Source organism: Anguilla anguilla, chromosome 8 (genome assembly GCF_013347855.1).
Source record: "Anguilla anguilla isolate fAngAng1 chromosome 8, fAngAng1.pri, whole genome shotgun sequence".
Classification (NCBI taxonomy): Eukaryota; Metazoa; Chordata; class Actinopteri; order Anguilliformes; family Anguillidae; genus Anguilla; species Anguilla anguilla.
In genome coordinates, this window is record NC_049208.1 from 11,144,622 (window position 1) to 11,156,860 (window position 12,239).

The 12,239-nt window shown below is 45.9% G+C and overlaps 1 protein-coding gene across 2 annotated transcripts; it reads right to left on the bottom strand.

The window, feature by feature from the left end:
• Positions 1-1,233: 1,233 nt before the first annotated feature.
• Positions 1,234-10,473, bottom strand: LOC118234556 (NAD-dependent protein deacylase sirtuin-5, mitochondrial-like). Of its 2 annotated transcripts, none has more exons than XM_035431158.1 (9): positions 10,374-10,473; positions 9,222-9,354; positions 8,854-8,987; positions 7,921-8,146; positions 6,263-6,350; positions 6,102-6,155; positions 4,511-4,634; positions 3,931-4,046; positions 1,234-3,763 (listed from the first exon to the last, which is right to left on the bottom strand). In XM_035431158.1, the coding sequence occupies exons 2-9, from the start codon at positions 9,334-9,336 to the stop codon at positions 3,691-3,693; spliced, it is 930 nt and encodes a 309-aa protein (XP_035287049.1). In that variant the 5' UTR covers positions 9,337-9,354; positions 10,374-10,473; the 3' UTR covers positions 1,234-3,690. The 2 variants fall into 2 exon arrangements, with proteins under 2 accessions (XP_035287049.1, XP_035287050.1); XM_035431159.1 differs by lacking the exon at positions 10,374-10,473 and adding an exon at positions 9,609-10,344.
• Positions 10,474-12,239: the final 1,766 nt, after the last annotated feature.

The following is a 12,239-nucleotide window of genomic DNA, read 5'->3' on the forward strand; positions in this document are numbered from 1 at the left end:
CAGTTATCCGCAGTTGACACAGTAAAATAACATTATTCCTCTTGGCATCTTTAATGCCCGAAGCCTCAGAATTCAGAGAATGCATGTCTGGATTAAATCTCACTGGAGACAGAAATGTTTCTCATAAGGTGTCAAAGACAATTTATCTCACAGCTCAATCTCGTTCACCTACTCTCCTGGCCGCATAATTCAAACTGGGGGGGGGGGGGGTAGCATGCAGCTAGCTTTGTTTCTTTCCTGCTGACACTGAGCCATGGGTTCTCCTCCAGACCAGACTCGCCAATGCGGACACATCCCACTCAGTCCCACTGGACATTTGGTGGACCGCTTAGATAGCAGCGTGCTCAGAACAAGACCACTTGTGAAAGTGGTAAAAAAATGTTCATAATAACTGTCAATAGCATTTCAACCACGGCAAGTAGGGGGATAACACCGCACCCTCCCCACAGTGATAAGTACATGGTTCCCCCCACCCCACAGCCTCTAAGCACTCACCACCACAACACACAGCAGATAATCTAGCGGTTTTTCAATTTGCCCCAGTCCCCAGGATTTTTCTCATCGCTGTGGTCAGTCCACATGTATGCTACGCTCAGAAATAATGCACTTAGATGCTATGAATGGCACTCTGGTCAGAACACAATAGCAGACTGCAGGACAAGGCACAGGTTGCTACACTAAGTGATGCTGGTCACCCAGTAGGGGGCAGTCTTCTCACTCTTCTGGATCTATTCATCCAAATCCAGGAGACATATTTGGGGACGTCATCATAGGGCACCATTGACTAACCAGTGCCAACTGCCAGTATGAACAAGCACATACAGTAAGTGGTACTTAAACACTGATTTGAACACAGCTAAGCATTGCCCCCTGCAGTCAGTATGATGAATGTACAATCTTAAATATGTGTCCAGAAAATATTTCATAATAAACTTTGGTTCTCTCCCTGTGTCCATACGGGTTTCCTCCAGGTCCTCCTGTTTTCTCCCACAGTCCAAAGACATGCAGGCTAGATTAACTGGAGGATCTCGGTGTGAGTATGGGAGTGAATGGTGAGTGCGCATGAACTGGCAACCGGCCCATGGTGTATTCCTGCCTCTTGCACAGTGCATGATGGGATATGCTCCAGCAACCCTGTTGTCCTGACCAGGAATAAGCGTGTATAGATAATGGATGGATGGCTGGATTTCAGTTCTAAACCCCACTGGACAGAGACTCGGTTGACAAAGCGAGTGGAAAAAACATATTGTGCGTTTTATTGCATAAGGAAATAGCCAAAGTCTTCCAGAAGGATCTGTGTAAAATTGGAAAGAGCACTGTATAAAAAGAGATGCTAATCCATTCCCAAAAATAAAATAAAAAAATCCAACTGTCAAGAGAAAAATACAAAATATATTTTGGTCCACAGTAATAAACTTTAGGTTCCACCAATCATACTGCAATTTGATATGTAATTAACTCCTGTTTTTAGTGTTTTCGACTCCATACTTTGCCAAGTAAACTCAATAGTGTAAAATAAACACTGTGCACACTGCAGTAACCACCTCCCACAGACCTGCCAGGTTTCCTGACACCCTCATTTAAATCCTCACGTCAATTTCAAACTGAGATTGGCAGCCTGGCGACGTGCGAACTTCCACACGAGTGCGGCATTCAAACCGCAGGCCTACGTGCACACCCCCACTCCCAGTGCAATCTAGGGCTACCTGACCTCCCTCTACTGCATGCGATTGACTGCCCATGATCACCGCACTGTGATGAAGTGAAAATAAAAACTTGGAACTACACAGTTGAATGAATTCAGTCAAACAATTTCATGGGAGGACACTGTGAAAATTGCATATGCAGGTCTGATGAAGGTCCAGTCATTTGGATGTTTCTGAGTTATGTCTGTGAAGGCGTCCTCGGCAAATAACGCCATTTCCCTGGTGAAGGCACAACGCGCAAATCTGTGAATCTTCAGCCTCATTTTTAATGCAAACTGTAGAGTGCATATTTGGCAGTGATCGTTTCAAAACTATAGACCGTGACCCACAGAACATGGCTGTTGAAACTGCCACAGGCGTAGAGGACCGCAGGACTACAAATCCCAGATTCTGGGGGGGCAGCAGAGGCTGCAAGGTTCTGTTCCAGCAAAGCACACAATCACTAAATCTCAGCAGAACCACTTTTGATTTCAGTAAAGAGCACTTTTTAGAAAGAGCGGGAAAACCTGCAGGATCAGAGTACAGTTTGGATGTTACGAGGCCAAAGCTTTCGATCCCGGACCTCACACTGCCCGCCATGGAATACTCGTATTCATGGAATTCTGGGAAAATTCCTGCACCCGCAGGGAGACAACAAAGTTGTACGACAGGCACTCATTTAAATATTCTATAAATTACAATAACATTTCCATCCCGTGGATCACTCCATACCAACTGATTGTCTTAAAATGTGCTGGCAATTTCAGCAGCAACAGATATTTGATAAATGCATAGATCCATTGAAAATGGGTGGAGGAATTATGTTCCATCAGTGACTCTCTGATTTGAACCAATCATTTTGTTCTGCTGTGGAGAGCAAAGTGATCCAATTGGGCTAGATATGACAGTTAGTTACCTGAAAGCAATCCATAGCTCCACCGCTTAAAGATTAATGAAACCTCAGTAATAGACCTGTCCATTCATGCCAGCCAATGCATTGTAGACTGTAGTCTCATTAAGGCTCCTTTGGTCATCTGTACTGTATGTAACAGTTTGTGCCTTCTCCCACAATGCACTGCTAACACTGAAAAATCATTTAAATTGCCGGATCTGCAGAATTAAAAAGACGTTCAGCAAGTAAAAAACATTCATCTTCCCAAAGAATGCAGCACAAAGAAAATCTGGAATCGGAGTCTGCTAACAAAGCATTTTAAACAAGCCTGCTATAAATGCCCTCTTTCCCCAGTATAAATAACACTTCAAAGATGCCCATAAAAAATGTAACGCCTAAAATATTGCTCTTTTGAGTAGCGGTAGTCAAATGCACTTCCTGGCCGGGGACAAGTGGTTTTGCTGGTTATTTATCTGCTTTTAAATCATCTCATTAGCCAAATTGCGCACCTTCTCGTGAGTGCAAGACGATGCATCGCAGCAGAAAGCTGGAAGTCTGGAGTGTCCTGGCGTGAGTGTGAGCGCGCTCCCTGAAAGTGAAGGAAAAAAAAAACACAGTACAGAGCCGACTCCCGGAAAGGCCAATCACGGAAACCGGCCAGAACCTGAACCAGCACAGGAACTGCCTTTGACTCCGCCTCTCTACGGCACAGGAAATGGTGCACCTCTACACGGTTAGCGGCTTTAAGCCCACCGACAGCACGCTTATGCCGCGCTACCGCCATTTCAGTCACTCCCGATAAAGTACTGAAACGCATCATGTGGAATGGAAATACGGCATTGGGGAACTTGCGTTTAAACTTCATGGGAATGTCTTAATCACTCCATTCCCCCACCAACACACACACACACACGCGCATCCACACGCAGGCAAACACGCGCACAAGCACACACACACAAGCACAAGCGCACGGACACGCGCAGGCAGTTTGGTAAGACTGACGCAAGCCCATTTTGTAAACATTACATAGATATTTGCATGGATGCGGAGATGGTTTGGAGTTGAGGGTGGGGGCGGGGTCGGGGGGCGGGGTGATCATCCCGCTCGTGCCCTTTAGATGATCTCCGTTTCGTGGCGCGCCAGAGCGAGGGGGAGGGTGGTCCCGCAGGGGCCCTGGAAATGGAACCTGCAGAAGAAGACGTCCCAGGTGAGCCGGTCAAACTGACCCTGCGACCATAACCGCACCTCCACCGGCTAACGGAACAATAACCCACGACATGAGCAGAGTGAACCTCCGCAGCCAGACCGAGCGAAACCCGCGTTCGGCCTGCGGCTGCCGCTCGCCAAACTCACGCGAATTGGTTGGTGTGGGGCGTGGTCCCCATGTTGAACTCGGCCACGGGGACACCTCTGGACGCCACCTGCGGGCCAAACATGGCCGCCGGGTAAACGATGGAGGAGGTGCCGACCTGTGGGAGAGAGAGAGAGAGTCCTTTAATCAGGAAGCAGAAGCAGGGGTTCCACTGACCTGGCCAATCACCGCACTACCGACACACAGATATGCTCACCCACCGACCTGCCAGCAGTAAAAAAAAAAATTAAAAAAAAATTGATATGCCTTTAAAAGAGAGAAGCAGACTCAATCTTTCTACAGCGCCCGTTCGCATTTAAATGCACCCTTTGGAATTCTGTAAGCATGCGCACCGCATCTTTTCCCAACAATCCAAACACACGCTTGTGAATGCAGATGGTGCGGAAGAAAAAAATAAAAAAAAAGGACGGCAAGCCTTTGACGGTGTTTCAGGAAGCAGTGCGAGCCTGGCAGTGCTCGGGGGGGGAAGCGCGCAGTACATCGCAAAGCCACCGGAGCCGGTGTCTTCCCCCTCTCGAGGGTGACATCACACGGTCCCGCCCGAGGCCCCGCCCCACTCACCACCAGGCACAGGTCGCATATGTTCAGCTCCTCCTCCACCTTGGTGAGGACGCGGGAGTCCAGCGTCTCGCCGAACCACACCACGTTGGGCCGGACCAGCCCGCTGCAGTCCTCGTCCTCGCACCTGTGGGGCAGGAAGGGGCAGCACGGTAGTCAGGGAAATGGACTCGGGATGCTACGGGTTCAAATCCTGGTCGGGGCAAAACCGCTGTGCCCTCGAAAAAAAGTGACGAGCCTGACTTTCATCTGTAAATATCGACACTAAAATGGAAAAGCTAAGTTATGCAAAAGAACCACATGTGACTAAAAGAAAAAAAAATTGGTAGAAAATGTTGCAGATGCGCATACACACGCGCAAACACGCTTTCAAAAAATCACACGTTGTTACACAACACATAAAAGGGGGACTTAGAAGGCAGACATTAAACACCACACTGTTTTCAAGGCTGAATAAATGGGCTGGCTTGCACTGGGGGAGATCCAACGTCTGTCTCATCTCTTAATTAGCGCACTAACGACAGTTCTGCAACACTAACGAGCACAGGCAACATCTGGCAAGGAGTGTGGAAACGATATTTAACGGCATCTCTACTTAAAATACAAAATTAGCTCTCTGCTGTGAAGGCTAAAGTTGATAAAAAGAGGTGTAACAGACAGGAGGGCAGAAACCCTGCGTGGCCATGATCGTGACAAAACTAAGAGGTCACAGGGCCTAAATAATAAAAAATACATGTTAGATCTCTAACGGTTTCATATACTGTCAACTGCAGTCCCACGGTACAATTCTCTCATGTTGCTCTGCTGCCGCATAGTGGACAGTCAGTGTAAGTGCACAAGTCTCCCAGCCCAGGAAAGTGGATGACATTTCATGAATCCTGCCACCTAATTCAGAGGCATGAAGAGCAGGCTCTGACTGTACGTGCCATAATTCCCTGTCTTTTCCTGAGAAACTGGGACTTTTGGGGAACTGTAGACTCTGGTTCTCAGCAAGCAATTAAATGTCACATTATGAGTTTACTGTATATACACTACATGACCAAATGTATCTGGACACCCCTTGGTCTGAGGATCATTTTCATGGTAAGTTCTTGTGAAGGAAAATAATAATGCTACAGCATATAATCACATTCTTGATGATTCTGTGCTTCCCTGACAGTTTGGGGATGACCCGTTTCTGTTTCAGCATGACAATGCCCCTGGGCACACAGCAAGGTCCATATAGAAATGGTTTTGTCGAGAATGCTGTGGAAGAACTTGACTGGCCTGCACAGAGCCCCGACCTCAACCCCATCCAACAGCTTTGGGGTCAACTGGAAAGCCATCTGCGAGCCAGGACTAATTGCCCAATCAGTGCCCGACCTCACTAATGCTCTTCTGGCTGAATGGAAGCAAATCCCTGCAGCAATGCTCCAACATCTAGTACAAAGCCTTCTCAGAAGAGTGGAGGTTTTTAAAGCAGCCAAGGGTAGACCAACTCCATATTAATGCCCACAGTTTTGGATGAGATATTGGATGTCAGGTGTCCACATACTTTTGGCCATGCAGCGTACATAACAAAATATTTCTGTAAGAACTGGAACTGGGCACCCACCTGGGGAGCTGGTCTACTGGAATATTGGCATCGCTTACATGTGGGTTGGGCTTACTGTGAACCACAGAATCAAAAACATGAACGTTTAGAACAATGACAAAACAAGGCGTGCCCAGAAACAAGAACAGGGCGATTTTATTCAACGCACACAGGTTCCCTACCCTTTCCCCTCCAGCGCGGGGCATATCGGGCTCCTGTGATTGGACGCCACTTCTCCACAGCTGACACACCTGGTTTTGAAGAGATTTCCTGGGGCCACAGAAGAAGACTGTTAATAAACCTGAATAACAGAACCAGCAGGCTCGCTGGAGTGCAATCTGCACAGAATGCTCATGACGTGCATCTCCACAATGACACCAGCTGGATCGCAGCTTCACTGATGTCTAGCCCCAGTTCTCGTTTTCTAGTCACTGTAAATGTGGGGACTATTTAGACAACCGATGATGTAGGCTAAATTAAGGATTTACATGCTGAGCCAGTGAAAACCAGCAGACACCGCAGTCACTCAGGACTGGGGTTTGAAATCTCAAAACTACAGGTCTTAAAGGCATTTCAAATAAACTATTTTACTCAGATCTGCTTATAGCCTCCCTAATGAGATGTGGTAGAAATAATCTCCATCTTGAGATCACCGAGCTGAGGGTGCAGCGCTTCACGGATTCACTGGTCTTAACCGTCAGACGAAGCAGGGACAGCGAATGGGGTGGCGGCGATCCAGATGATCCGGAGATCAGTAAACCTCCACCCGAACCACGCCCAGAACCACAGTCAGCACTCAGCACTGAGCACAAAAAAGCAGCATCTGGAACTCAGCAGCAGCAGGCAGGTGTGTCAGGCAGCGGTGCCAACACGTCCCCGCAGGCGTGCTAGGACCGGGTGAGCCAGCGCATGCCGGCGCTCGTTCAGGCTCCGCAGGCATGCGGCCACACCCTCCTGGTGTCTCAAGTCTGTGCTTTCAGCCATTCAAAATCGCCCTTCGTTCCCCATTGGACAGTTTGGATTAAGGGGTGTGGTCGCGCTTAAGGCTGGGGCCAAAAAGGTAAAACTTAGCAGCCATATTTCAACCGCAGTCTGATGTTAAGGCCTAGATGTGCGCAGCGTGGGTGGGATTTATAATGCAGTTGGCAGCACCGAGGCCCAGTGATGGTCCCCTAAACGGACTGCGGCAACGCAGCTAACGTCAGCGGAGTTCCCCAGGAGCGCCTTTTGGCTAGCGTGCTCGAGTCTAGGGAAACATTCACCAACATCAGGCCGAACTCCAGGGTCCAATGTTCTACATCAAGGCAGCAAATTAGCAACAAAACACCGACAGTCGCGATAACAGCCACGGTAAGAACCCTGTCTAATATCTGCGGCTCCTCAAAGACAGCAATTACACAGAGAGGGGTACATCACAACGTGAGGATTAAGAAGTTGACAACATTTTAAAAATATTCTGAATTGGGTAAAATTCAACTGAAAGAAATCCTCCTGACTCCATTTGAATAAGTTTTTTTTTTTTCTTGCTATATTTGTGTAACAAGACAGCTAACTCCTAAGTCCAACTTAATAAAATACCTCCAAGAGCCAATGCTGGCAGCCAAAGCAGTCAAAGAAAACAACACCGAGAGGAAACCTATGAGGATGGCAAGGCAACAACTCTGAAAGCGCTGAGAGAAACAAGGACAGAAGTTTCCATTCGCTAATGGAAACCACAGCACCAGAACCAAAACCAAATCAGACCCAGACCCAGAACCAGAACTAGACCCAGAACTGGAACCAGAAGCAGAGTCATAACTGGACCCACAACGGTGGCCAGTGAGGTCTGGGCTCCACTCACCGTGGACCTCCAGTACGTGTTTGGACCCCGCCCGCTGGTGGAGCTCATCGGCGTTCTGCGTGATGATGGTGAGGCAGCGGCCCTGTCGGCTCAGCCGCGCCTCGCACGCCGCGATGGCCCGGTGTGCCGCGTTGGGGCTTTTGGACAGGGCCAGCTCCCGCCGGTAGTGGTAGAACTCCCAGACCCGCGACGGGTTCCGCGAGAAGGCCTCGGGGGTGGCCAGGTCCTGGGGATGGATGCGGAAGCAGACACGCACACGCACACACACACACGCACACACCAAGTATGGGTTGCTTAAATCAACTCCCATGCTGCTTCCTAATTCTCCTGAGAATGCAGAAGTCTACCAGAGGTCATTCCACAGAGGGCAATGTCATTATGACCTCACAGAGGCCTGATTCTATAGCTGACAGATAGGGACTAAGGAATAATCACACATAAGAACTAAACCTACTAGCAATGCTCCTTAACTAGTTGCACACTCAAACGATTCTTTTGGTGAGTTTTGAGGTTAAGTAACACAACACTACTTACACTATCTGAAAGTCATGTTGACCAATGTATTTTGCAGTCAGTAGTTGTGCTATTGTTACACAATAGTAGTGGTCTTGGGAGATAAGCCTGCTGATGTAACTTAGAGGAAATCACGAAAAACCAACTGTCACTGAGCCCCAGATCAAATACAAGCTTCGACCCAACAGGAGAAAAACAAACCAAAGCAAGTCACATGCCCTGATGGCTAACTCAAGGCAGGCAATCTAGCAGGCCTTCAGGAAGTGTAACGCATATTTGACCTCTGGACTACTGGATCAATGGTATTCATTCACATCTTTGCTTGAAAGACTAATCTGACCTTTGACCTTGTGCGTGGGTGTGCGGGGGGGGTGTGTGTTTGTTGCGTGTGCACTTGAGCCGCGTGCCAGTCTTCCACACCTGCGCTTTCCACTTCCTCCAGGAGCCACCTGCACCCCGGAACGTGGACACCCCGCTTTCCGCGCTCACCCCGGCTCCGGTGATTACAGCGATGTGCTTCGCTTTCGAAAACACCTTCCGAAATTCAGACATATCTGCGGACGAAGGAGAATAAAATGTAAAAACCTTGGAAAATGAAACATTATTTAGCCAGGATTCCTAAACTGAGGTCACATGCTCATTCCATAAATATTTCTTATGATTACAAAGCCAATCCTTCAACACCACTCCATTTACGGAGCAAGGAACTGCCAAGTTCAAGGACAAAGGACAGATTCCAGACTCGTGCCGAACACAGATGGGAACGAATACCAAACACAGTGCTTTACCTGATGAAATAGAGCGATCAACCTCCACTAGATGTCTCCGTCTGACCAGGGAGTTCGCCACTCCAATGCGCCCTCGTGGAACCACCCACAAGGAGGTGAACCACCGAACAATCATGACAGTTATTTTACAGATCTGCAGAAGGAAGGAAATAAATTCATTACGACTCTTTAAATGTTCGCTGTTAGCAAGCAGATCAGAGCTTACCGGCTGTCTTACAAAGTGTAATGTTGAAGATTATATTTGCTTCGGTTCCTTTCGTTAATTTGAGTACCATGGAACTGAATACGAAAGGACGACGATATTCGACTTCCGTGATTGTTCAAAGGAATTGCATAATCTCTCTCATGCCGAAAAAACTGTACCTTTAAATCTATGAAGCTACTGACCTACTACAGATAGTATACCAGTGCATCGTTATGCACAGCTCAGTTTCACCGTAGCACGTATGGACAGTTGTCTGAACACAGACGGAGCTCATCTGATGTTGGAGCGTATTTTCGTGTAAATATTTTTTTGCAGTCTCTTCCACACAAGCACACGACGTAGCATTAAGACATTGTATGCGGAACACAAACGTGTAGTCTTGGATTTACAGTCGAACACTAAGTTTTTCTACTTTTGCTGATTCGCTAACTCTGAAATAAATGTCATGTCAAAACGCAAGAAGGTTTTGAGTGACAGCTCTTTCTAAGTCCAACTTGATAAGCCATGCATTGTGAAATAAAAATGTTACTAAATTTACACGATAACTGCTGACTAGGCTACTGTAAACATAGCTAACAAGCAACTTTACCGCTGGCTAGCACCTGGAAAATTGCTGTGAGATCGAGAGCAAGACAGAGCAAGTAGCTAATGACAGGATAGTCAGAGTCCAATAAGTCAATTCAAGCAGGCACTAGAAATATATAACGTTAGCCAGTTTTTAAAAGTATGTAACTTCGGTTATGTCCAAAAACTGAAGTTAACTATTTGTACGCCCCGCTGAAAACGCAGCTGTGCTACTTAGCAGACTAGCCAACCCACAGATCGTACTTTACTGAATACCGTTTTAAGACTTGTAATAATTAACGAAACGCAGAAAATACATCGAGTCATATAGTTCTGTAAAGTTACTAATTTATCATCCACAAACAGCGACGTTTTCCACCCACCTCCAACTAGAGCTCTCGTTTACCTAGCTTCACCTATGCCGTAAAACTTCGAAATGTCGTAAAACACTACAAATACAGGGCAAAGCGAGAAAAAAGGGAAACGCGTAGACGCAATATCAACAAACGCCCCTGGCGCAGTAGTATTGGCGCCACGCCTTGACAATACTGCAATACAGCGTTTGATTTCCATTTCGTTTGCTCCCCTGGGGCGACTAGGCTCGCAATTCTTATACGATTCATCCGATATGGATGTAAACACCCTCAAATTATTGCTGACATTCTGCACTTTACCCTCATATTCAGTTTCATTTCAAATCCAATGCGCTGGAGTACAGCGCCAAAACAAAAATTGTTTCACTGTCCCAATACTTTTTATTTAACTGTATGTGGATTTCATACCTTAAATTACAACAGCACAATAAAACAATTTGATCTTCAACCCTGACTGCAATTAATTAATTCACAGTTTAGCATAGCAACATTAGGCCTATTTTATGCTTCAGAAGTATGCAATATGATCACAATATATTTTCCCAAACTTAGAGGTTACCAAATGTTGGCATCTAAAATCAACACTAATATATTTAGGGCTTAAACGTGATAGCACTGGGAGTTGGGCATTTGTGGCTGTGAGTACTTGACCCCTTGCTGCTTGTATATAGGTTTTGTTATTTTCCTTGAAGTCCAGCTTTGCTGATATCTATGCAGTTGCGGAATAAAATGCTGTTTTCATTTTAGTAAAATATTGTACTTTTTTTGCATTTGAGTATCCAGCTGTTTTAAATGAACAATTACTCAAAATAGTAAAACACTTCTTAATTGTATGTTGCAATAGACAACAAAAATTAACCAAAATATTGTCAAAAGCATTCTATGCACGGTACACTGTTCTATGCACGGATCCATATAGAAGCCAAATGCAGTATTTTTCTCCCTGTCTGTGTGATGGATGCCCCCATGCCCCTTGCACATTTCTGTACTTGGGTAGGTGGGGTGTGATACAGAGTAGGCAACAACAATTTGATGAATGTGAGGCACTCTCAATGATATGATTCGCCCTTTGTACATTCACGTGACCCTGTAATTGATGACGTTTATGGTCCAATATGAAGAATGCACAGGTAAAGACCTGGAATCCCCCTGCAAATTTGTGCGACTACACAGAGAACAGGAGAATGGAAAGAAAATTCATACAGTGTATACATTCATCAATATAGTAATAGATTAATGACCATTTCTTCTTAAAGTAGCCTTATCCAGAATGATGTAGCAGTGTAATGTAATGTCTTTATTCACAGCCATTCCTATGTTTGATAAATTTCCCTAACTCAAAATGGCATCCATGGGTTCCAAAAATCAACCATCATGCATGGAATTTCCAGCTTTAATTCAACTGAATATTCAATTTTCAACATCAAGTACCTTCACAGACTTGAAGGACCAATGGGAGGAACCCCTGCATATTAGATTCGTTGTAACCTTAAATGTTAACACTGTATGCTGTAATACAACTAGTCTGACCACCAGATGGTGACATGCCCACAGACGACTTTCACGTGAAACTGGCCCACGCAGCACATACGCTAGGCTAAATCAGATGTCTATCCTGCCCATACTAGTACAGCAGGGTGAAAGACCAGTATGTGAAAGATCCTTGGAGCTCAGTCCTCCTTTTTTTTCTTATCGTTTTCTTTATCTTTTTACACCAATTTCTTTCCTTTCTCTTACATTTCCTCAGATGATCAATGGTAGTGTAAAGGAAACTACAGACAGTGCATTAAATGAGTAAAATGGACAAACCGTGGACCAACTTAAACAAGATAAATAAAAAGTTAAAATAATTTTTTTTTTAATAAATAAAAAATC

Coding starts and splice junctions, on each gene's coding strand:
- LOC118234556 (XM_035431158.1), bottom strand. CDS start 9,336: ATGATTGTTCGGTGGTTCACCTCCTTGTGGGTGGTTCCACGAGGGCGC. Junction 8,147..8,853: donor GGAGGAAGTGGAAAGCGCAG/GTGTGGAAGACT, acceptor ATCCATCCCCAG/GACCTGGCCACCCCCGAGGC. Junction 4,047..4,510: donor TATGCGACCTGTGCCTGGTG/GTGAGTGGGGCG, acceptor TCTCTCCCACAG/GTCGGCACCTCCTCCATCGT.